The 24,658-nt window shown below is 50.3% G+C and overlaps 2 protein-coding genes across 7 annotated transcripts; one reads left to right on the forward strand and one right to left on the reverse strand.

The window, feature by feature from the left end:
• On the reverse strand, positions 1-14,859 carry POLR2F (RNA polymerase II, I and III subunit F). 3 transcript variants are annotated; one of them, XM_017861300.1, is made up of 5 exons: positions 14,721-14,859; positions 11,371-11,440; positions 8,816-8,946; positions 770-841; positions 1-171 (listed from the first exon to the last, which is right to left on the reverse strand). In XM_017861300.1, the coding sequence occupies exons 1-5, from the start codon at positions 14,738-14,740 to the stop codon at positions 81-83; spliced, it is 384 nt and encodes a 127-aa protein (XP_017716789.1). In that variant the 5' UTR covers positions 14,741-14,859; the 3' UTR covers positions 1-80. The 3 variants fall into 3 exon arrangements, with proteins under 3 accessions (XP_017716789.1, XP_017716788.1, XP_017716790.1); XM_017861299.1 differs by having other exon boundaries at positions 5-239; positions 14,721-14,839; XM_017861301.1 differs by lacking the exon at positions 770-841 and having other exon boundaries at positions 5-171; positions 14,721-14,839.
• On the forward strand, positions 14,848-24,295 carry CUNH22orf23 (chromosome unknown C22orf23 homolog). 4 transcript variants are annotated; one of them, XM_017861297.1, is made up of 7 exons: positions 14,848-14,908; positions 15,381-15,492; positions 16,259-16,321; positions 20,311-20,493; positions 21,883-22,014; positions 22,532-22,632; positions 22,802-24,295. In XM_017861297.1, the coding sequence occupies exons 2-7, from the start codon at positions 15,390-15,392 to the stop codon at positions 22,871-22,873; spliced, it is 654 nt and encodes a 217-aa protein (XP_017716786.1). In that variant the 5' UTR covers positions 14,848-14,908; positions 15,381-15,389; the 3' UTR covers positions 22,874-24,295. The 4 variants fall into 4 exon arrangements, with proteins under 4 accessions (XP_017716786.1, XP_017716784.1, XP_017716787.1 ...); XM_017861295.1 differs by having other exon boundaries at positions 14,849-15,017; XM_017861298.1 differs by having other exon boundaries at positions 14,849-15,017; positions 20,413-20,493.
• The last annotated feature ends 363 nt before the right edge of the window (positions 24,296-24,658 follow it).

A 24,658-nucleotide genomic window follows, 5' to 3' on the forward strand; every position in this document is an offset into this window, starting at 1 on the left:
GGGGTTGGAAAGTTGAATATTTTATTTACACATATAAAGTGGGAATGAAAATTGGGCAAGGGCAGGAAGATGACTCCAGCTCAGTCGGTGATGATGAGCTCGTCCACCCCCCAGTCTTCATAGCTCCCGTCTGGCAGGTAACGGCGAATGATGATGGGGATCTTTCGGGCCCTGTGGCAGGGGAAAAGTCACAAGTGCATGAGGGCCGGTGACCCCAGCTCTGCCGCAGAAGGAACAGACTGTGTGCAAAACACAAGGAAAGAGACGTCTTAAGAGCAGCCTCTTGGGGCTGATGAGTGTACTTTGTAAGAAAGCAATTACCGGGAGGCTGAGGCAGGAGAATGGCGTAAACCCGGGAGGCGGAGCTTGCAGTGAGCTGAGATCCGGCCACTGCACTCCAGCCTGGGCGACAGAGCGAGACTCCGTCTCAAAAAAAAAAAAAAAAAAAAAAAAAAGAAAGCAATTACAAGAAAATAAAGTTTTATATCAGACAAGAGGGGGAAGAGTGATAGAATATTGGTAAGGCCTCCTGCAGCACGAACAGGGAAACTCCAACAGTCAGAAAAGGTCCCGGTCTCATCAGTGCCCTCCCCCTTTCCCTGCCTCCTCTTCTCTCTTCCTCCTACCTCCTGGTAAGCTCTTCCTAACCATCTGTAGCAATAAGCATCAACTTCTTCAGCCAGGGAAGTGGGAGCAAAGGGTGCAACAGAGAACCCAACAGATGCCTCCCAGAGATTTGGAGAAGTGAACCATGATTTGAGTGACTTACTTGAGTTCCTTCATGGCAATGAGCAGAGGATCTGTCTCCCCCTCCAGCTCCACCATCACAGGGGCACACATCCTGTAGGGATACGCACAGGTGTTGGGGAGACTACAAACCCAGGGAGAAGGGCCCAACAGGCAGTGAAGGTGGAATGGCATCCTGGTCCCCACCTAGAAACATCATCTTCTAGGTAGGCAGGCATAGTAGGGAGTGGTGTGTAGGGGCACTGCCAGAGATCTTCCCTGGCAGAGGCCTATCGCAGACTCCTGAGCCCAGCGGCCACAGCAGAGTGTCCTGGTGGAAAGGGTGGCGTGTGCAAAGGCACACCATTCTAACTGCTCCAACCCCAGAGCCTTGCCTCGGTGCCCAGGGCCCCTCATTTCAATTTCTATTTTCTCTCTCTATTTTTTGGAGACAAGGTTTCACTCCCACTGCCCAGACTGGAGTGCAATGGCGAGATCTCGGCTCACTACAACCTCCACCTCCCAGGTCCAAGCAATTCTCCTGCCGCCTCCCAAGCAGCTGGGACTACAGGCACACACCACCAGCTATGCTTATTTTTTGTATAGATGGGGTTTCACCATGTTGCCTAGACTGGTCTCAAACTCCTGGGCTCAAGCAATCCGCCTGCCTCAGCCTTCCAAATTGCTGGGATGAAAGGCGTGAGACACCACGCCCAGCCTCATTTCCATTCTCTACAGCCACAACACCTCAGTAGAAGCCCTGCCCTTCCTGCCTAGCCCTCCCCACCCTTCACCTGAGGCCGGCAGGCAGTCCAGGGACTCATCTGCTTAGAACACTGCCATGACTCCCCTTGGCTATCAGGCCAGAGTGCAGTCTGGTCCCTGTTCGCCTTCCTAGGACAGTCCCGTGCTACTTTCCTGTATTTACCCCACATTCCAGCCATACCAAACTATTTCTGGTTCCCTAGACGCGCCATGTTGTTTCCCTTTTGTATGCTCTTACAAGCTCTTCATCTCCCTAAAAGCCTGCGAGAGGTCCGGATGTCTCCATCCTGGAAATCGTGTGCTGACTCTTCAGTACCCCAAGTCACTCAGGATATACTTTTCTTGGCACCAATCTCATTGAACTGTAACTACTTGTTTGGAAAGTTTCCACATTAGACCACGAGCTCCTGGTGGCCCAGAACCACATGTGATTCACCACGGAGGTCTAGCCCCCAGCACAACACTTGGCCCACAGTGGAGACTACCACCAAGCAAAGGGATGCCAATTCTAGGCCCATCTCCTCTAGGAAGTCAGTCTTGATGATTCCAGCTCAGGTTCACACTAACACATCCAGAATGAACAGGAGAGCATGCTAAAAAATACAGGTTCACGGGTCCTTCTCCAGAATCCCTGAACAGAATCTCTAGTGAAGCGGCCTGAGAGCCTGCATTTGCAGAACTGCCCAGATGATTCTGATAATCAGCTAGTCTGAGAGCTACCAGCTTACTAATTTTATTACTAAATATTTCAATTTATATTACTCCCAAAGCCTGAACATTTCCCAAGGGCAGAGATGAAGATTTAACTTTCCCTATATCCTCTCTCAATAAGTATTCAAACTTACTTTCCAAATAATAAAGCTTTTTTTTTTTTTTTTTTTTTTGGAGACGGAGTTCCGCTTCTGTCACACAGGCTGGAGTGCAGTGGCCCAGATCTCAAGCTCACTGCAAGCTTCCGCCTCCCGGGTTTCACGCATTCTCCTGCCTCAGCCTCGCCGAGTAGCTGGGGAAACTAACAGGCGCCCGCCAACCCTCTCGCCCGGCACTAGTTTTTTTTTTTGTATTTTTAGTAGAGACGGGGTTTTCCACCGTTGTTAAGCCCAGGGAAATGGTCTCGATCTCCCTGAAACGCTCGTGTCCGCCATCTCCGGCCTCCCAAAGTGCTGGGATTACAGGCTTGAGCCACCGCGCCCGGCCCCAAAATATAAAGCTTTAAAGAATGTGGCAGAATACTTTCCATGATCTGCATATGCCTGCTTTCTTTCAAAATATAAATAATTCAAGGGCATTCACTCATTCAGCACCTATTACGCACATGGAATGTGCAAGATGTGTCTTTAAGTAATTTTTCTTGCACCACAGCCTCTACAAATAAACACATCCACCATCCAGTTAAGAAGCAGATGTGACAAACATCATCAGCCACCAGGTGGTGCTAATGAACCAGACTGAAACTCCATCCAAAACCCACCCAAGAAACAGTTGTTCTGGCCAGGTGCAGTGGCTCACGCCTGTAATCACAGTACTTTGGGAGGCTGAGGCAGGCAAATCACCCGAGGTCAGGAGTTTGAGACCAGCCTGGCCAACATGGTGAAACCCCCATCTCTACTAAAAATACAAAAAAATAGCTGGGCACGGTGGTGCGCGCCTGTAGTCCCAGCCACTCGGGAGGCTGAGGTACGAGAATCGCTTGAACCAGGAGGTAAAGGTTGCAGTGAGCCAAGATGGCACCACTGGACTCCAGCCTAGGCGACAGAGTGAGACTCCATCTGCACCTACCAAGTGCAGAGTCCCATTATGGCTGTACAAGAGCTTAAAGCAGGCAAGAAGCCACCAGAAGGTGTCGTAGCCCTTAAGTGGAAAGAGCACTAAAGACTGGAATGAGCTGGATCAAGCTTCGCTCCCCAAGAAAAACAAGACACTTGGCTGGGCGCAGTGGCTCATGCCTGTAATCCCAGCACTTTGGGAGGCCAAGGCAAGTGGATCACCTGAGGTCATGAGTTCGAGACCAGCCTGACCAACATGGTGAAACCCTGTCTTTACTAAAAATACAAAATATTAGCCAGGCGTGGTGTCGGGCGCCTGTAATCCCAGCTACTCGGGAGGCTGAGGCAGGAGAATTCCTTGAACCCAGGAGGCAGAGGTCGCAGTGAGCCAAGATCATGCCATTGCACTCCAGCCTAAGCAACAAGAGTGAAACCCCGTTTAAAAAAAAAAAAAGAAAGAAAAGGAAAACGGGACACTTGGACTTATTAGTGGCCTGGATGTCGGCCTCAAAACTTTTAAGCGCTTCACATTGCCCACCAAATGAACTCCAGTCTTCTGAACTTGTCACTCACGGAACCAGTGTCATCTTTTCCAGCCTCATGCCCCAAGCTGCTTGTGATCCCTCACCACAAATCCACCACCTGGACCTTTCCTTGGGCTGTTTCTGGCACCTGGAGTACCCACAAAACCAACTCTCTTTACCTGTCCCTACTAGAATTCTAATTCCTTCACAAGGCTTTCCCAGTCACCTCTGCAGTAACTCTCTTTGTACCTTTCATAAAGCACCACTCGTGTCTGCCTTGCGTTGTGGGTACCTGTGCACAGGTCTATCTCCCCGACCAGAAAATACCTGGAGGACTAGGGATTACGTCTTTTTTTTTTTTTTTTTTTAATTATTTTTGGTAACAGAGCCTCACTCTGTCACCCAGGCTGGAATAGTGGTGCAATCTTGACTCTCTGCAACCTCTACCTCCCAGGTTCAAACGATTCTCCTGCTTCAGCCTCCCCAGTAGCTGGGACTACAGGCGTGTGCCACCACACCCGGCTAATTTTTGTATTTTTAGTAGAGACGGGGTTTCACCATGTTGGCCAGGCTGGTCTCAAACTCCTGACCTCAGGTGATCCGCCCACCTTGGCCTTCCACAGTGCTCAGTCAGATTCCAGGTGTGAGCCACCGCGCCCGGCTGGGACTACATCTTTAATCATCTCAGTGTCCCATCGGGTGCTAATGCAGTATCTTTCCTCAGTGCTGAAAGACTGTTTAACTTGCAAATAAGCAATCTATTTGTTTTAAAAATAACTTATGAATTCTTCTTTCTGCTGGGCCACTTTTAGTCTCCATCAGTGTGCCCCATAGAATGCTCTGCAATGATGGAAGTGTCCTATCCCCCTGTGCTATCCTTTATGGTAACCACTGGCCACATGTGGCTACTGTACACACTTGAAATGTGGCTAGTTATAATCCCAGCACTTTGGAGGCTGAAGTAGGGGTCTCACTGGAAGCCAGGAGTCTTTTTGTGAGACCCTGTCTCTACAAAAAAATTAAGACATTAGCCAGGTGTGGTGGCATTAGCCTGTAGTCCTAGCTACCTGGGAGGCTAAAGTGGGAAGATCACTTAAGCCTAGAAGTTTTGAGACTGCAGTGAGCTATGATAGCACCACTGCACTCCAGCCTGGGCGATACAGCCAAACTGCCTCTAAAAAAATAAAAGGCGGCCGGGCGTGGTGGCTCACGCCTGTAATCCCTGCACTTTGGGAGGCTGAGGCGGGTGGATCACGAGGTCAACAGATCGAGACCATCCTGGTTAACACGGTGAAACCTCGTCTCTACTAAAAATACAAAAACAAAATTAGCCGGGTGTGGTGGCGGACGCCTGTAGTCCCAGCTACTGGGGAGGCTGAGGCAGGAGAATGGCATGAACCCGGGAGGCGAAGCTTGCAGTGAGCCAAGATTGCGCCACTGCACTCCAGCCTGGGCGACAGAGCGAGACTCTGTCTCAAAAAATAAATAAATAAATAAATAAATAAATAAATAAATAAAATAAAAGGCTGGGCATGGTGGCTCAGCCTGTAATCCCAATACTTTGGGAGGCCGAGGTGGGAGGATCACCTGAGATCAGGAGTTCAAGACCAGCCTGGCCAGCGAACATGGTGAACCGCGTCCCTACTAAAAATACAAAAATTAGCCAGGCATGGTGGCGGGCACCTGTAGCCCCCGTTACTCAAGAGGCTCTGGTGGGAGAATCACTTGAACCTGGGAGGCGGAGGATGCAGGGAGCCAAGATCACGCCACTGCACTCCAGCCTGGGTGACAGAGTGAGACTCCTTCTCAAAAATATAAATAAATAAATAAATAAATAAATAAATAAATAAATAAATAAAAGAAGTGTGGGTGGCTAGTAAGACAGAAACTGAATTTCTAATTTTATTTAATTGTACTTAATGTAAATGGGTACATACAGTTCATGGCTACCATAATTGATGGTGCAGGCCCAGAGGATCCTGACGCTGGTGGTATATTGGGTAGGGATATCATACTGGGCATGGTTCTAATGCCACGCAGAAGAGCAAGGAGTACAACCAGGCTGAGAAGAAGTCCGCTGCTGAGGAATGAGGAAGAACAATGTTGCCCACCCATAAAACCCTTTATTGAGGTAGACATGATGGTCATCTTTATCCCTACAGGACTAGAGGAGACAACAGCCCAATGCTGCTTGAACACTAAGGAGGGGAATTTACAGACAGCATTGCTGCCCCTATAAGCACACAGAGTCCACAAATCTGGCTGCAGCTTTCTTTTGTTTTTGTTTTTGTTTGTTTGTTTTTTTTTTTTTGAGACGGAGTCTCGCTCTGTTGCCCGGTCTGGAGTGCAGTGGCCGGATCTCAGCTCACTGCAAGCTCCGCCTCCCAGGTTTACGCCATTCTCCTGCCTCAGCCTCCGGAGTAGCTGGGACTACAGGCGCCCGCCACCTTGCCCAGCTAGTTTTTTGTATTTTAGTAGAGACGGGGTTTCACCGTGTTAGCCAGGATGGTCTCGATCTCCTGACCTCGTGATCCGCCCGTCTCAGCCTCCCAAAGTGCTGGGATTACAGGCTTGAGCCACCGCGCCCGGCTCTTTCTGTTTTTTTTTGAGATGCAGTCTCACTCTGTCGCTCCGGCTGGAGTGCAGTGGTGCGATCACAGTTCACTGCAGTCTCAACCTCCTGGCCTTAGGTGATCCTCCTACGTCAACCTCCCGAGTAGCTGGGACTACAGGCGCACGCCACCACACTCAGCTAATTTTTTGTATTTTTTCTAGAGATGGCGTTTCACCATGTTGCCCAGGCTAGTTTTGAACTTCTGGGCTCAAGCAATCCACCTGCCTCATCCTCCCAAAGTGCTGGGATTACAGGTGTGAGCCACGGCATCCAGCCGCTTTTCTTTCTAGGCTAATTTCCACTATTCCCTTCTTGAACTACCCCCACACCTCCAGATACCCACCATTTCCCACATCAGCCTATAGGGAGTTTGGGGCAGGGGCTCCTATTCTCAGTCTCGTGCTTCCCCACAGTACCATTAGAGTACCCCGCTCTGTCCCTTCACCTGCTCCTCACAAGAAAGGAGGAGGAACTATTCTGACAGGTGAGCCTGGGGGGGAAAAAAGCAGGCATCTGTGGCCCAGTCTCTTTGAAAGTCCCTGCTTTCTCAAAGCCATCTGTTGGCAGAGGGTGCTTCCAGTCTGTTCTCCACTTTGCAAACCTCAGCAGGCATCTGAAGGCCTGCACTGCCTATGGCATCTGCACTCACTGGACACTTGGATCTCCACCTGTCTACTCTATCTCCTGAATCTTTATTCTCCCAAACATGGGAGAGGAGGGAAGTTTGCTGATTTTCAAATCCCCAAAACCCCACCACTGCTCTGTGCTTTCATCTCTCTAGTGTGCTCTCAAGCTGGAGGGCCCCCCACTCTTCTGGGCTGGCCATAGTCTACCTCACATCAAGAACCAACTCAAAGCCAGGCATGGTTGCTCATGCTTGTAATCCCAGCTCCAGCACTTTGGGAGGCTGAGGCAGGAGACTCACTTGAGGCTGAGTTCAAGACTGGCCTGGGCAACATCAGGAGACCCCTATCTCTACAAAAAATACAAAGCCAGGCACAGTGGCACATACCTGTAGTCCCACTTTGAAGCTACTTGGGAGGTTGAGACAAGAAAATTGCTTGAGCCAGCCAGGCGCAGTGGCTCATGCCTGTAATCCCAGCACGTTGGGAGGCCGAGGTGGGTGGATCACGAGGTCAGGAGATCGAGACCTGGCTAACACGGTGAAACCCCATCTCTACTAAAAATACAAAAAAATTAGCCAGGCATTTAGCCAGGCGCCTGTAGTCCCAGCTACTCGGGAGGCTGAGGCAGGAGAATGGCGTGAACCTGGGAGGCAGAGCTTGCAGTGAGCTGAGATTACGCCACTGCACTCTAGCCTGGGCGACAGAGCGAAACTCCACCTCAAAAAAAAAAAAAAAAAAGAAAGAAAAAAAGGAAAAGAAAATTGCACTGGCTGGGCGCGGTGGCTCATGCCTGTAATCCCAGCACTTTGGGAGGTCAGGAGTTCGAGAGCAGCCTGGCCAATATGGTAAAACACCGTCTCTACTAAAAACACAAAAATTAGCTGGGCATGGTGGTGGACACCTGTAGTCCCAGCCACTCGGGAGGCTGAGGCAGGAGAATCACTTGAACCCAGGAGGCGGAGGCTGTAGTGAGCCAAGATCGGGCCACTGCACTCCAGCCTGGGAGACAGAGCAAGACTGTCTCAAAAAAAAAAAATAAAGAAAATTGCTTGAGCCCAGGAGTTTGAGGCTGCAATGGGCTATGATCAAGCCCCTGTGCTCCAGCATGGGCAACAGAGTGAGATCTCAACTCGGAAAATAAAACAACAAAGAACCACCATGGCTGGGCGCAGTGGCTCTCACCTGCAATCCCAACACTTTTGGAGGCAGAGGCAGGTGGATCACTTGAAGCTAGGAGTTCGAGACTAGCCTAGGCAACATGGCAAGACCCTGTCTCTAAAAACACAACAATTAGTTAGGCATGGTGGCACATGCCTGTAATGCCAGCTACCTGGGAGGCTGAGGCACAAGAATCACTTGAACCTGGGAGGCAGAGGTTACAGTGAGCTGAGATTGTGCCATTGCACTCCAGTCTAGGCGACTCAGTGAGACTCCATCTCAAAAAAAAAAAAAAGAACCACTAGTACCCATTGGCTCTGAATTCACCTTTTTTGCGGCACTAACGTGACAGGCAACCATCTAGTTCTGTTTTTTCTTTTTTCTTTTTTTTTTTAAATCATTTTTCTCCCATACTAGTACTTGACTTCTCAGATGTTCATATCCTAGTTCTCCTATTAGATCACAAGCTCCCTAAGGGCAAGGGCCTAGCACAATGCCTGGTACGCAGAGACGCACCACCTTTGGAATGTGAGAGCAGAGAGTCTGTTTTCAGGTGCCAGGCTGGGCAAGATCAGCAGTACAGGAGCTCACTGTGGTCTGACAGACAGAGAAGACAGTGAAGGGGCAATCACTCACGCAATCTGGAGCGCTCGCGTGCCCAGCACACGGGCTCGCTCGTACTTGGTCATATATGGTGTGGTGATTCGCTTCTGGTTGGCCTGCGGTCGCTCCCCAGAGGGGAGGATCTCGACATTCTCCTGGCCTTCCTGGACACCAACACAAAAAGAGGGAAAATCTCAGGTGGCATTTTTGGATTACAGGGAGGGTGATAATGACGACAATCACAATCCCCGCTACCGCCACCATTAATGCTTACTGCACGCCAGGGTACTGCATGACTGCTTCCTAACAACTCATGTAATCCTTACAATAACCTTATGAGGCAGGGATTACAGTTCTCATTTCAGAGGCTTGGAAAGTCAGCTAACCTGACCTAGCCTCAGACCTGGTAATGGAGGACCATGACTGAGATTCCAGAGCTGGCTGCCTCATCCAGAAGAGAGCAGAGGGCCTGGAGATGGGGTGGTCTCAGAACGTTGGTCCTGTAAAAGAGGTCCTGGCACAAAAAAATTACCCTAAGCAGGAAGCTAGGAATAGTCTCCCCATCTTTCAGATAGGGGAGCTAAGCCAATGGGTCAAGTGGCTAGAAAAGTCAAGGTGAAGGCAGGAATATTTAACAATTACTTACTAAGCATTTGTCCTGAACCAGATATTGTTAACAGATACCGAGAAAGCAAGCTTGGAATTTCTGCTCTCAAAGAATTAATGATCTAAAAGGAGAGACAAGAGTAAACAGAGCAGGTGCTATGAAGGGATGCAGTGTGCAACAGAGTTCCCAAGGAGGTAGGAACACCTCACACTGGGAGTTAGGAAAACTCCAGGGATGAGATTTGAGCTCACCTAGAAGGATGAGCAGCAGCTGTCAAACCAACGAGGAAGGAGGCAACATGCAAAGGCACAGAGGAGAAAGAGGTTTGGACAGCTAGTAGTGGACAATAATTAGAATGAAAGGTGTGTAGAGAATTGTAGGCAGGAGAATAAATTCTGTGGTATACAAAGAATTAAGTAAACAGGCCGGGCACAGCGGCTCACGCCTGTAATCCCAGTACTTTGGGAGGCTGAGGTGGGCAGATCACGAGGTCAGGAGATTGAGACCATCCTGACTAACACGGTGAAACTCTGTCTCTACTAAAAATACAAAAAAAAAAAATTAGCCAGGCGTGGTGGCGGGCGCCTGTACTCCCAGCTACTCAGGAGGCTGAGGCAGGAGAATGGCGTGAACCCAGCAGGGGGAGCTTGCAGTGAGCCGAGATCTCACCACTGCACTCCAGCCTGGGCGACAGAGCAAGACTCCGTCTCAAAAAAGAAAAAAGGTTGACTCTGAGCTGGGCATGATGGTGCAGAACTTGCAGTTCCAGCTACTTGAGAGGCTGAACTGGAAGGATCACTTGAGCCCAAGAGTTCAAGGCTGTAGTGCGCTACGACCGCACCTGCAAAGAGCCATTGTACTCTAGCCTAGACAACGTAGCAAGACACCACTTCTTAATTTAAAACAAGCAAACAAACAACAACAACAACAGAAAGAAACGATCACTCTGGATACTCTGTTGAGAATATTCTGCAGGGGGCAGTGGCAGAAGCGGAGAGGCCATTTAGGAAAGCCAGTAGTAACTGAGCACGTGGGCAAGTAAGAAAGGGAGCTGAAAGGAGAAGAGCACTCAGAGCAGAGTCTGGAGTGAGACTGAAGCAGGAAAACCAGCCACACAATTCCTGCAGGAATGTGGCTGAAAAGCAATGAGATCTAAGCCAGGCTAAGGCACCAGGAGCAGAAAAATGCAGACAGGGCTGAAGTACATCTAGGAGGCACAATCTACATGACAGTGATGGGAAGGGGACCAGAAGGATGGAGAAGGACACATCTGACTCAGGCCAAAAGGTATCTGAAAGTGCCACGAAGAGAGAGAGAGGGCTCCTTGTCTCTCCAGGACATAACTGCATTTTTTCCCTCATCAGTCACACAGGACAGAAAGCCCTACTTTCCTCATGAGGCTAGCAGCCTATCCACCTAGTTGCTCAAGCTAGAAACCTGAGAGTCGTCCTTGTCACCGCTCACTTTCTCAGCCCCATAACCAACCCACCGAAGTAACTCTTTCATCTGTCTTCTCATCACCTGCACTACCAGCACCTATATCCAAGCCACAGGCCTCTCACCTTTCAGTCTTGCCCTTTCCCAGTTCACTCCTTACTCAAGGCAGGATTGCACTTTCTAAAATGTAAACTGGACTGTGCCCTGGCTCAAAATTTGTCAGTAGCTTCCCATTGCCTTTAGGCTACAAAATACTGCCTCATCTGAGCCCTGCTTACCACTTCCTTTTGCTCCCTAAATAGTCCCACCCTGCAGAAAGCACCTGGCACATAATAAACATTCAACACATGTTTGCCGAATGAAGGAAGGCACTGTTTAACTTGTCAGTGAACTAACTGCTCCAGAAGCCACAGGCTGTGGACCACATGGACAAAAGCTTTCAGGTCCACCCTGCAGGGCTGTTCTGCTATGCAAGACTGGAACACAGCTCACTCTATTTGGCAGCCTGGGCTGCAGAGGTGGGAGCCTGAAGCTGAATACTGACCTCTTCAGCATTCTCCAAGTCATCTAGCCCTTCATCCTCCTCCACATCATCAAAGTCGTCACCATCAAAACTGTACAGGAAGAAGAGATCAGTTACTTAGAGCATCACTTACAAGAATCAAAGAGGGGCCAGGTACGGTGACTCACACTTGTAATCCTGGTACTCTGGGAGACCGAAGTGTGTGGATCACTTGAGGCCAGGAATTCAAGACTAGCCTGGCCAACGTGGCAAAACCCCGTCTCTACTAAAAATACAAAAATTAGCCAGGCATGGTGGCACATGTCTGTAATACCAGCTACTCGGGAGGTTGAGTCACAAGAATTGCTTGAATCCAGGAGGTGTAGATTGCAGTGAGCCAAGATCACACTGCTGCACTCCAGCATGGGTGACAGAACAAGAACCTGTCTCAAAGTAAATAAAATAAGAAAAATAAAAAATAAAAATCAGAGGCCAGGCATGGTGGCTCTGGGATTAAGCCTGTAATCCCAGCACTTTGGGAGACCAAGGCGGGTAGAGTTCAAGGCCAGCCTGACCAACATAGTGAAACCCCATTTCTACTAAAAATACAAAATTAGCTGGGAGTGGTGGCGCATGACTGTAATCCCAGCTACTTGGGAGGCTGAGGCAGGAGAATCACTTGAACCCAGGAGGCAGATGTCATGGTGAGCTGAGATCACGCCATTGCACTCCAGCTTGGGCAACAAGAGCGAAACTCCATCTCAAAAAAACCCCAAAAAAACAAAACAAAACAAAAAAATCAAAGAGGGCAGAGATCTGTGTCTCTCCCAGTATGTAGGAAGCACTCAAATATCTACTTGATAAGTAAATCAGCCAGGAGTAGTGACTCACGTCTGTAATCCCAGCACTTTGGGAGGCCGAGGAGGGTGCATCACCTGAGGTCAGGAGTTCGAGACCAGCCTGGCCCACATGGAGAAATCCCATCTCTACTAAAAATACAAAAAAATTAGCCGGGCGTGGTGGCAGGCGCCTGTAATCCCAGCTACTCAGGAGGCCGAGGCAAGAGAACTGCTTGAACCCGAAAGGCGGAGGTTGCAGTGAGCCGAGGTCACCCCACTGCACTGCAGCCTGGGTGACACAGTGAGACTCCTTCTCAAAAAAAAAAGAATACTAAATAAATCCGACTTTTGTTCCATTTTACTTCTTTAATTTTCCCCATCTGCCCCAAATTTCACTAGGACTCATTTGTCATCATGTTTCCCTCTCTACTGGATCATTCCCATCAGCATTTTTTTTTTTTTTGAGACAAGGTCTAGCTCTGTCACCCAGGCTGGAATGCAATGGCGCGATCTTTGCTCACTGCAACCTCCGCCTCCCGGGTTCAAACAATTCTCCTGTCTCAGTCTCCTGAGTAGCTGGATTACAGGGACACGCCACCACGCCCAGCTAATTTTTGTATTTTTAGTAAAGCTGGGATTTCCCCATGTTGACTAGGCTGGTCTCGAACTCCTGACCTCAGGTCATCCACCCTCCTTGGCCTCCCAAAGTGCTGGGATTACAGGTGTGAGGCACAGCACCCGGGCCCATCAGCATTTCAACATGTGCTTTTCCTCATGTAAAACAAAAACAAAAACAAACAAACAAAAAACCTTACTTCTCTTCTCCCTCCCCCTATAGCCCTAATTCCATGGTGCCCTTTGAAGCAAAAATGTGTGAAGGAGCTGTCCACCCTCACTGTCCCCAATTCCTCTATTCCCATTTTGTCATAATCTCACTCCAAAAAGCCTTTCACCCCAATAGCTCCATCAAAACCACTTTCCAAGCTCATTAATGATCTCCACGTTGCTAAATCCAATGGCTAACTCTCATTCTCATTTAGCCTGATCTATCAGCTGGCACATTAGGCCGCTTGCTCTCCTCACTTGACTCCAAGGACACCTCACTCTCTTGGTGCTCCCCCACCTCCCCGGCTTCTCTTTTCCTCCAAGCACTCAATGTTCAAATGCCCTAATGCTCAGCCACGGGTCATCTCCTCTTCTCTACTGACACTCACTGGGGAATGCGGTAGCGATCCCATGCATTTCTTATTTTTATCTTCAGACTAGCTCTCTTTGTGCCCACACATCCAACAGGTAATTTTTTGGCTTTTTTTTTTTTTTTTTTTTTTTTGAGACGGAGTCTTGCTCTGTCGCCCGAGCTGGAGTGCAGTGGCCAGATCTCAGCTCACTGCAAGCTCCGCCTCCCGGGTTCACGCCATTCTCCTGCCTCAGCCTCCTGAGTAGCTGGGACTACAGGCACCCGCCCCCTTGCCCGGGGTTTTTTTTTTTTTTTTTTTTTTTTTTAGTAGAGACGTGTTAGCCAGGATGGTCTCGATCTCCTGACCTCGTGATCCGCCCGTCTCGGCCTCCCAAAGTGCTGGGATTACAGGCTTGAGCCACCGCGCCCGGCCGGCTCTATCTTTAAAATAGTAATATATCCAGAATTCAAAACCAGTTCTCACCACCTCTACTCCTACTGACTTCTTTCACCGAGATTATTACAAACAGGCCGGGCACGGTGGCTCATGCCTGTAATCCCAGCACTTTGGGAAGCCAAGGTGGGTGGATCACTTGAGGTCAGGAGTTTTGAGACCAGTTTGGCCAACATGGTGAAACCCGTCTCTACTAAAAATATAAACAATTAGCCGGGTATGGTGGTGCACGCCTATAATCCCATCTACTCGGGAGGCTGAGGCAGGAGAATCCCTTGAACCCGGGAGGCAGAGGCTGCAGTACGCCGATATCGCGCCACTGCACTCCAGCCTGGGCGACAGAACGAAACTCCGTCTCAAAAAAAAAAAAAAAAATTACTGCAATGAACCGTCTCAGACTTTCATTTAATGCCACCCGGTGGAGCTGCCCCAGATCCTCCTGGAGTACTCCTACACTACGTACTTCTAGAACTGTGAAGTACACTACGTACTTCACAGAAGCAGATGGAGAACTGGGGAAGCTCACGCGACCACCATTACCTGCTTGCTTGCTTACTTATGGGCCTGTGCCGCCTATTCTACAAAGTGAGCACGTGGAGAGGCAAAGACGATTCTTCATTCACCTCAATATTCCCACTGCATGACACAGAGCCCGGCTCGCTGGAAAATTTGCTGAAGGACACCTTTTCCATGGATCCCCTCTGGACCCTCGAGCCTGGGCCCTCCTGTGCCCAGCCTCCAGCCCGGGCTATGCTCCTGGGTCCCCGCCCTTCCCTTCCTAGGCTCCGCCGGCCCCCTCAGGACCCCAGGCCCCTCAGACATTGCCCCTAGACGCCAGGTTCCTCAGCTGCCTTCGACCCAAGCTCTGCCTCACCCGCCCCTTCCGAGTGTGCAGCAAAGGCCACTCCGCTCCCGCACTCACTTGTCCTCGTTGTCTGACATGACACCGTCGCCTCAGGGACCCCGCTGCGCCCCGGTCCCGCACGGAGACCCGCAAACAGCGTCTCTACGACTCGCGGCGCCTCGCCTTCTCTTGCGCCTGCGCGGTAACCCAGAGGAAATCACTTCCGGGAGGCAGGCCAGAGCGGGGAAGTGTGCATGAGCTGACTCTGGAGTGCGCGTTTCTATGGTAGCCAGAGTCGCTAGCTGTCAGCTCCAGCAGCCCAGATCGCGTAGTATTTCTGCGTGGCACCGGTGCTGGTGCGGCTGTAAAGCAGTGGTCAGTGGTCACCGCCTCCAGGAGCCCACTTCTATGTGCAGAGGGGAGCACCCAGAGGGGGTCTTAGAGTGAAATTTCAATTTTGGCATATCACCCAGTGGGTACTGTTGTGACCATGGCTATATTAACACTCCCTTCTTCCCGAGGGGACTTCCCTGCCACAGGCGCTGGGTCAGAATGAGGACTGTGTGTGTGTACCTCTCTGTGTCTGGATGGGAGGTTTAGGCACTGTCGCAATATTAACTGGCGGCATCATTCTCTGGCTCGATCCCCGCTTCCAGACTTCTGGGGATGTTGGGCATGGGGGAACAGAGATTAGGGATAGGAGACAGGGGGTGTGTCATTGCGTCTTTCCCTCCTCAGGGTCCTCTCATGGCTTCACAGAAGCAGATGGAAGTAGTGACCAAAGGAACTGGGTTCCGGCGCCGCCCCAAGACGACCACTTATACCCCGGGGACCTGCGAGCTGCTCAGAGGTCAGTGCGTTAAAGCAGCGATCCCCAGCCTTTTTGGCACCAGGGACCGGTTTCGTGGAAGGAAAATTTTCCACTGACGGGGGTGTGGGGAATGGTTTCGGGATGAAACTGTTCACCTCAGATCATCAGGTATTAGTTAGATTCTCATAAGAAAAGCGTGCAACCTAGATCCCTCCTCGCGTGCGCAGTTCACAATAGGGTTCGCGCTCCTATGAGAATCTAAGGCCGCCACTGACCTGAAAGGAGGCGGTGAGGCTCGCTAGCCCGCCGCTCACCTCTTGCTGTGCGGCCCGGTTCCTAACAGGCCAGGGACTGGCACCAGTCCACCGACGGGGAGTTGGGGACCCCTGAGTTAAAGGATGAGGGAAGAATGGTGGTAGTTACCCTCTGTAACTGAGTTCCCCCGTACCTGACCTGTGGCTTAGCAATTACTATTTTCCTTTACAGATAAGGAGCCTGGGGTTCAGAAAGCTTCAAAGTTCTACTGCATATGCCTTGGTGGGGGGGGGGGGGAGGCGGGGGAGGTTCAAGATGCTACAGCTTGCCAAAAGTCAAAGAACTAAAACTTTTAGAGAAGTTAACTCCTATGCATCCTTTAGATCACACTTTCAACTTTCCCAAGGAAGATCTCTCCTCCTTACCACCACAGTAGGATCAGCTGTTATGCGCTTTCATACATTTTCCTTCACTGGGCTTAGCACAAGCTGTAGTCAGTTATTTATCTGCGTGCGGCCCAGGAGGCCTCACAGAATGCTTTATCGTGCAGTGATGATGAAGGAATCCAAACTGACGAACATCCAGCAGCGCCACATCATGGACATCATGAAAAGTAAGGGGCAATCCACAAAGGCTTCCTGGCCAGAGGGGATCTGGGGCCACATTTTTTTTTTTTTTTTTTTTTTTGGAGACGGAGTCTGGCTCTGTCACCCAGGCTGGAGTGCAGTGGCCAGATCTCAGCTCACTGCAAGCTCTGCCTCCCGGGTTTACGCCATTCTCCTGCCTCAGCCTCCCGAGTAGCTGGGACTACAGGCGCCGGCCACCTCGCCCGGCTAGTTTTTTGTATTTTTTAGTGGAGACGGGTTTCACTGTGTTAGCCAGGATGGTCTCGATCTCCTGACCTCGTGATCCGCCCGCCTCGGCCTCCCAAAGTGCTGGGATTACAGGTTTGAGCCACCGCGCCCGGCCTGGGGCCACATTCTTAATGCTTCTCCACGTTAAGGGAGAGAGGACATCATATGAAAAAAAAACACAGCTGGGCAGGTGGCTCATGCCTGTAATTCCAACACTTTGGGAAGCTGAGATGGGAGGATGGCTTGAGCCCAGGAGTTCAAGACCAGCCTGGGCAACACGGCAAGACCTCATCTCCACAAATTTTTTTTTTTTTTTTTTTTTTTGTGAGGTGGAATCTCACTCTGTCGCCCAGGCTGGAGTGCAGTGACATGATCTCGGCTCACTACAACCTCCACCTCCTGGGTTCAAGCAATTCTCCTGCCTCAGCCTCCTGAGTAGCTGGGATTACGGGTGTGCGCCACCACGCCTGGCTTAATTTTTGTATTTTTAGTAGAGACTGGGTTTCACCACGTTGGCCAGGCTGGTCTCAAACTCCTGACCTCATGATCTGCCCGCCTCAGCCTCCCAAAGTGCTGGGATTCCAGGTGTCAGCCACCACACCCAGCCCCCAAAATTTTTTAAAATTAGCCAGGTGTGGTGGTGCACACCTGTAGTCCCAGCTACTCAGGAGGTTGAGGTGGGAGGATCACTTGACCCTGGGAGGTCAAGGCTGCAATGAGCTGTGATTGCACCACTGCACTCCAGCCGGGCGACTGAGGGGAACCTGCTCTCAAAATTAAATTAAAATAAAATAAAATAAAATAAAAACAGGTCAGGCTGGGTGTGGGAGCTCACACCTGTAATCCCAACACTTTGGGAGGCCGAGACAGGCAGATCACCTGAGGTCAGGAGTTCAAGATCAGCCTGGCCAACATGGTAAAACACTGTCTCTACAAAAATACAAAAATTAGCTGGGCATGATGGCGGGTGCCTGTAATACCAGCTACCCAAGACGCTGAGGCAGGAGAATCCCTTGAACCCGGGAGGCAGAGGTTGCAGTGAGCTGAGACCACACCACTGCACTCCAGCCTGGGTGACAGAGCAAGACTCCATCTCAAAAATAAAAAATAAAAAAAATAAAAACAGGTTAGGTGTGGTGGCTCATACCTATAATCCTATCACTTTGGGAGGCCAAGACAGGAGGATTGCTCAAGCCCAGGAGTTCAAGACCAGCCTGGGCAAAACACATACATACTGGGCTGTACCTGTACTCCCAGAGAGTCAGGAAGCTGAGGCAGGAGGATCACATGAGCCCTGGAGTTCAAGGCCAGCCAGGGCAACACAGCAAAACCTCTCTCTATAACATTTTTGGGTGTGTGACCAAAAAAATTAGTATTCCTGACCCCTCGCTCCTGGGGAATTGACCTTATAGAGGCTGGACGAGCAGAAAAGGTAGACAGGCACAGATCAAAACAATTGTGGTGGCTCACGCCTGTAACCCCAGCACTTTGGGAGGCTGAGGCGGGCAGATCACCCAAAGTAAGGAGTTCAAGACCACCCTGGCCAACATGGTGAAACTCCATCCCTACTAAAAATACAAAAATTAGCCACGTGTGGTGACCCGGGCCTGTAGTCCCAGCTACTTGGGAAGCTGAAGCAGGAGAATAGATTGAACCTGGGAGGCGGAGGTTGCAATGAGCCAAGATCGTGCCATCGCACTCCAGCCTGGGTGACAAGAACAAAACTCTGTCTCAAAAAAACAAAAAAAATTAGCCAGGCGTGGTGGCACACACCATAATCCCAGCTACTCAGGAGACTGAGGCACAAAAATCGCTTGTACCCAGGAGGTGTAGGTTGCAGAGAACCAAGATCACGCCACTACACTCCAGCCTGGGCAACAGAGGGAGACTCTGTCTCAAAAAAAAAAAAAAAAAAACAATGGATGGGACCTGCTCTAAGCTAGGCTTTATGGTAGTTGAGAGGTGGGGTCAACTGACCAGACAGGTGACACATTTGGATGGCCTGGGGGAGAAGCCCCAGGGATGGCCAAGCAGGGGGATGGACCGCAGGAAGGATAGGTACCTGCTATCATCCGAACTGTCCCTCCTTGTCCATGGAGCACACAGAAAGCTTTAGAAACCCATCCATAGAAATTAAAGCACCAGTACGAAGATTTGATGTACAAGAATGTTTATTGCAGCATTGTTTGAAGTAGTAAAAAACAAACCTAGAAATAACCTGAATTTCTGAAACTAGGAGGTGTGCTGAATAATGTATCCATTCTAAGGGTACTAGTATATAGCTGTAAAAATAAGTTACATATAAATGGAGTGATCTGAACAGATGTCCATGAAAAAAATGTGAAGTGAAAAGTCTGTTATTTTAATATATTACAGTATGATCCAGTGTTTGAAAGAATCTTATATGCACATATAAAATATATGCACATATATCTCTGAACATGTTTGTATAACCATCAAAAAGGAAAGAGACCACCAAACTGTTACCATCATCACTCATTCATTATAGAGCAGTGGGATTGGAAGGAAGAAGAGAAGATTCCTTGTACTGTTTGACTTGTTTTGTTTTGTTTTTTGAGACAGAGTCTCCCTCTGTTGCCCAGGCTGGAGTGCAGTGGCTCAATCTCGGCTCACTGCAACTTCCGCCTCCTGGGTTCAAGCGATTCTCCTGCCTCAGCCTTCCCAGTATCTAGGATTACAGGCATGCATCACCACGCCCAGCTAATTTTTATTTTTTTGGGTTTTTTTTTTTTTTTTTGAGACAGTCTCGCTCAGTCACCCAGGCTGGAGTGCAATGACGCATCTTGGCTCACCGCAACCTCTGCCTCCTGGGTTCAAGTGATCCTCCCGTCTCAGCTTCCTGAGTAGCTGGGATTACAGGCACCCGCCATAATGCCCGGCTAATTTTTTTTTTCTTTTTTTTCTTTTTTAGACATGGGGTTTCACCATGTTGGCCAGGCTGGTCTCGAACTCCTGACCTCCGGTGATCCGCCCACCTCAGCCTCCCAAAGCGCTGGGATTAGAGGCATGAGCCACTGCACCTGGCCCGTTTGACTTCTTTTAACAGGTAGGTATTACTTTCATTTTTTCTTTATTTTATATATTTTTTTGAGATGGAGTCTCGCTCTGTCGCCCAGGCTGGAGTGCAGTGGCGCCATCTTGGCTCACTGCAAGTTCTGCCTCCCGGGTTCACGCCATTCTCCTGCCTCAGCCTCCCGAATAGCTGGGACTACAGGCACCCGCCACCACGCCTGGCTAATTTTTTGTATTTTTAGTAGAGACGGGGTTTCACCGTGTTAACCTGGGTGGTCTCAAACTCCTGACCTCAGGTGATCACCCATCTCGGCCTCCCAAAGTGCTGGGATTACAGGCATAAGTCACCGTGCCCAGCCAACTTTTATTTTTAAAAAGTGGCCGGGTGCAATAGCTCATGCCTATATTCCTAGCACTTTGGGAAGCCAAGGTGGGTGGATCACTTGAGGTCAGGAGTTCAAGACCAGCCTGGCCAACATGGCCCGTCTCTACTAAAAATACAAAAATTAGCTGAGCATGGTGGCACATGCCTTGTAATTCCAGTTACTTGGGAGACTGAGGCAGGATAATCACTTGAACCTAGGAGGCGAAGGTTGCAGTAAGCTGAGATCGCGCCACTGCACTCCAGCCTGAGTGAGAGCAAGACTCAGACTCAAAAAAAAAATAAATAAATAAAGCCATGTGGGTCCTCCCACCCCCACTCTTCATTCCCCAGGAGGAGATGCTTTGCCCCTACAGTGCAGCCCATCATCCAGCCAGAGGGTCTTACCTTCCAAGCAAATAGCCTCACCTATCTACCTGCCTCCCATCCTCGCAGCCCGTCCCCACCTCCGGCCTGCCAACATGTGCCAAGCCAATGGGGCCTACAGCCGGGAACAGTTCAAGCCTCAAGCTACCAGTAAGTGAGGGTCTCAGCTAGGGCCTTTCCCCATCTCCCAGGGGGAGGACAGGGGAGAGGGACACAAGCAGCCCACAGGGCAGGTGGGAAGGTAGTTAATCAAATCCCCATGCACTTTGTACCAATGCTCTTGAGCCTCAGCACATGTTAGCTTAGGGGTATTCAGGGCGCAGAGGAAACCAGTCAGATGGTCCTCTTTTTTTATTTTTCCAGAACTCACGATTAGCTGGAATCTACCAATTCCTGATTTTAGGGGCTATCAGGGCTCAAGGCCACAGCCCAACCTCTCCCTGCAGCCCCTACACATAGGTTGCCACTACAGGCATCACTAAGGCCCCAGGTTCCTGAGCTTTCTTAGCCTTGCTCTGCACCAAAGCAGTGTGTGGGTTTTGACAAAACTTCTTTTTATTTTGGAGATAGAGTCTCGCTCTGTGCCCAGGTTGGAGTGCAGTGGTGCTATCTTGGCTCACTGCAACCTCCACCTCCTGGGTTCAAGCAATTCTCATGTCTCAGCCTCCTGAGTAGCTGGGATTACAGGTGTCCACCACCATGTCCAGTTAATTTTTATGTTTTTAGTAGAGATGGGGTTTCACCATGTTGGCCAGGCTGGTCTTGAACTCCTGGCCTCAGGTGATCCACCCACCTTGGCCTCCCAAGTGCTTGGATTACAGGTATGAGCCACCGTGCCCGGACTCTTTTTTTTCTTTTTTCTTTTTTTTTTAGAGATGGGATATTGGCCCGACGTGATGGCTCATGCCTGTAATTCCAGCACTTTGGGAGGCCGAGGCTGGCAGATTGCTTGAGCTCACATGTTTGCGACCTGCCTGGGCAACACGGCAAAACTCCATCTCTACTAAAAAAAAAAAAAATACAAAAATTAGCTGGGCACGATGACATCCACCTGTAGTCCCAGCTACTCAGGAGGCTGAGGTGGGAAGATGGCTTGAGCCCGGGAGGTTGCAGTGAGTCGAAATTATGTCACTGTACTCCAATCTGGGCAGCAGAGTCAGACCTTGTCTCAAAAAAAAAAAAAAGAAAAGAAAAGAAAAAAGAAAAGAAAAGAAAAAGAAAAAAAAAAGACATAAGGGTTTCACTACATCCATTAGGCTGGTCTTGAACTCCCGGTCTTAAGTGATCCTCCCACCTCAGCCTCCCAAAGTGTTGGAATTACAGAACATACCCAGAGTCTTTTCTTGGTTCTTTCAACCTCTTCCTGCCTCTCTTGACCGTACAGTATTGCTCAGGAGAACCCAGGGTAGGAGCCGGGTGTACAGAAGCCCTGTCTGCATGACCAGGCAGCCTGCAGCAAGCACGTGCACTTGGGAACGCAGACCATGAATGAGGGTACCCTTCACGGCCTAACTAGGCCATTTCTTTTTGGCCCTACAGGGGATCTGGAGAAGGAGAAACAAAGACTCCAAAATATCTTTGCCATGGGGAAGGACCCAGAGGAACGGAAAAGAAAGGCCCCTCCTGCACGACAGGAGGTTCCAGCCCCTGAGCGAGACCGATTTGAAGAGTGTAAGGCTCCGATGGACCAGTCATGCTGGGGGTGGGGGTAATGTGAGGAGGGGGCCCAGAATTGGATGCAGCGGTCAGGGGATCCCTGGGGGTCAACAAGTGAGAAACGCTATTTATTTATTTAATATATTTATTTTGAGACAGTCTCGCTCTTGTTGTCCAGGCTAGAGCGCAGTGGCATGATCTGGGCTCACTGCAGCCTCCACCTCCCAGGTTCAAGCGATCCTCCTGCCTCAGCCACCTGAGTAGCTGGGATTACAGGTGTGTGCCACCACGCCTGGCTAATTTTTGTATTTTTAGTAGACAAGGGGTTTCACCACGTTGGTCAGGCTGATCTGGAACTCCTGACCTCGTGATCCACCCGCCTCGGCCTCCTAAAGTGCTAGGATTACAGGCGCGGGCCACCGTGCCCGGCCTAGAAATACTATTTGACAATAGAACCACTTCCTCTCCTCAAGAGAGGCAACCTGCTGCTGGCATCTGTCACGGGAGCCTGACAGCCCTCTCCTCTGTCCAGTGGTGAAGGAAATCCAGGAGAGGAAAGAATTCCTGACTGACATGGAGGCCCTGGGACAGGGCAAACAGTACCGAGGAATCATCCTTGCTGAAATATCCCAGGTAGGAGAAACAACCGGGGAAGCGGGGAGGGGAAGGGCCCAGAGCAAGTGTTAATGGAAATACAGGGCCAGCTGTGGCAGGGTTCAGGCGTGAAGCTCTAGCTCACTGCTGGGACGGCTCCTCAGGTTCCTAGCCCTGATATACCCACTTTCCCTGATGCCCTTTGCAGAAACTCCGGGAAATGGAAGACATTGACCGCAGGAGGAGTGAGGAACTTAGGAAGGCTCTTGCCACCACTTAATCTGTCTCCAGAGATAGGCAGCGTAGCCCAAGCTCGACTACTGGAGTCCACTCCTCTGCCAGGCAGGGCCATCCTCAGGCCAGCCCACCCTACCAGCCTTCAGCCACGTTAGATGGTGGCACAGCACTGCCCTGCAGTACCCCAAGGCATACTCAGCAGCCTAGCCCCTGCCCAGGAATGCCATTGGAGCCTGAGACCCACAGCCCCATCCACAGAGGAGCAAGGCCTGAGCATCCCTACTAGGATGTATGTCTAAAGGTATCCACTGGGCCTGCTTCCCACCACCTCCAGCCTCTGGCCTGTTCATTTGGTTTTCTGAATTCAGGAATGAAAATGATTCCTTTCTTTCTGTTTTAGGATTTACTTATTTGATTTCTTACCGCCTTAGGCAAGTATTCAATCACAATGATTAACTGGCCAATAAAACATATTGAACTTGGGTCATTACAAGCACCATTTTGTTTTCAGAGGGATAAGCTTATTTGTTCAGGGCGTTAGAATTTGTCAAGCACAGATAGTTTCTAGCTACCTGTTTGCATATTTCAAGTGGCAATGGGAGCCAACCTCTTGGGCACCCCATGGCTGGCTGCTGTGGCAGGTGTTGAATTCCACTGTTAATGATCTCAATAAACCTCTGCAATGGTTCATTATTCCTCTGTGAAAACTAGGTCTTAACGAGATACCACAGCCAAGGGCATTTAACTGGCAAGCAGTGTACTCGGGATTCAAAGCTGGCTTTAGCTTTATGTCTTTCCACTATACCCATGGCCACAGAAAGAAACATGAAAGGGTGGGAGGGACCTAGAGCCCTGGCCTGGGAGTTCCAATCCCAGCATGTGCCGTGTGACCTTTCTTGGGCAAAACCCAGCAGCTCCATGCTTGTGCATCTGTGAGGCCCTGCTGGGAAGGAGCCACCTGACACCATGTCCCGTACACAGCACATCTGTCCCCTCCCCTCTAGTTCCTGATACCCATGATCCCTACCTTCTCCAGTATTCTGTCAGTTGCCTGTCCTAGTAAATCACCACTATATTTTGGAAATATCAACCCTGTCTCGGGCACCTGGAGGGAGTCTCATAATCCTATCAGGCCACATGACCCAAGTTTTGGTTTGCAGAATAAACACGGCCCTGAAGTGGTGAGGCCCCGATCAAGGGCCGGCTCAGGGACATTCCATGGAAAGCCTCTGTGTCCACACACCCTCAAGAACCTGAGGGCAGAGGGTGCAACCTGATGGGAACAGTTGTCCTCCACCTCAAAGGCCCCATCATGTAGTCAGGAGGCAGCAAACCAGAGAACCCCAGGACAAATCCAGCCCACCCTGGACACACAGTATCAGCCAACCCTTGACTGAAATCCAGGCTAGCTTTCAGCATTTACAAATGACACACACATAAAATCTGGATTTCTAGCTTCTTATGACAAACAAAGGATCTGGCAACACCGGGCCCACATTCAGTCCCACAGGCCACAGGTGACTTGAGTGAGGAAGGCAGCCCCTCAAACTGCCTCCAGTTCACCCCTGCCCCTGCCAGCTTAGTCTCCTGACACCGAAACAGCCCGTCGGAGCTGTCACTTGGGTTCATGCGTGTTACCTGTCTGGCCCTGGAAAGGCCCTGGAGTTGGTGGCTCCAGCTCCAGGCCAACAGGCGTGTTTAGAAGCAGCCTGCCAGGGGCTGCTGGCCGAGGAGCCACCTCTCCCTGCAGAGGAAAGGGATCCTGCCCAGTGGCAGGCGGTGAGGGCAGAGATCCCTCTTGGAGGATGGCCCCAACATGGCCTCTGGG

The sequence above is a fragment of the Rhinopithecus bieti genome, unplaced genomic scaffold (assembly GCF_001698545.2).
Source record: "Rhinopithecus bieti isolate Rb0 unplaced genomic scaffold, ASM169854v2 scaffold_56975, whole genome shotgun sequence".
In the NCBI taxonomy this organism is placed as follows: domain Eukaryota; kingdom Metazoa; phylum Chordata; class Mammalia; order Primates; family Cercopithecidae; genus Rhinopithecus; species Rhinopithecus bieti.

Excerpts from the sequence above, each read along its gene's own strand:
- POLR2F (XM_017861299.1), bottom strand. The coding sequence starts at position 14,740 with ATGTCAGACAACGAGGACAA. Across the intron at positions 11,441-14,720 it reads ATGTCAGACAACGAGGACAA|TTTTGATGGTGACGACTTTG; the intron begins GTGAGTGCGGGA and ends CTTCCTGTACAG. Across the intron at positions 240-769 it reads ATTGCCATGAAGGAACTCAA|TCTGTTCCTTCTGCGGCAGA; the intron begins GTAAGTCACTCA and ends TTTTGCACACAG.
- CUNH22orf23 (XM_017861295.1), top strand. The coding sequence starts at position 14,925 with ATGGTAGCCAGAGTCGCTAGCTGTCAGCTCCAGCAGCCCAGATCGCGT. Across the intron at positions 15,493-16,258 it reads GACCTGCGAGCTGCTCAGAG|TGATGATGAAGGAATCCAAA; the intron begins GTCAGTGCGTTA and ends TTTATCGTGCAG. Across the intron at positions 22,015-22,531 it reads GCGAGACCGATTTGAAGAGT|TGGTGAAGGAAATCCAGGAG; the intron begins GTAAGGCTCCGA and ends TCCTCTGTCCAG.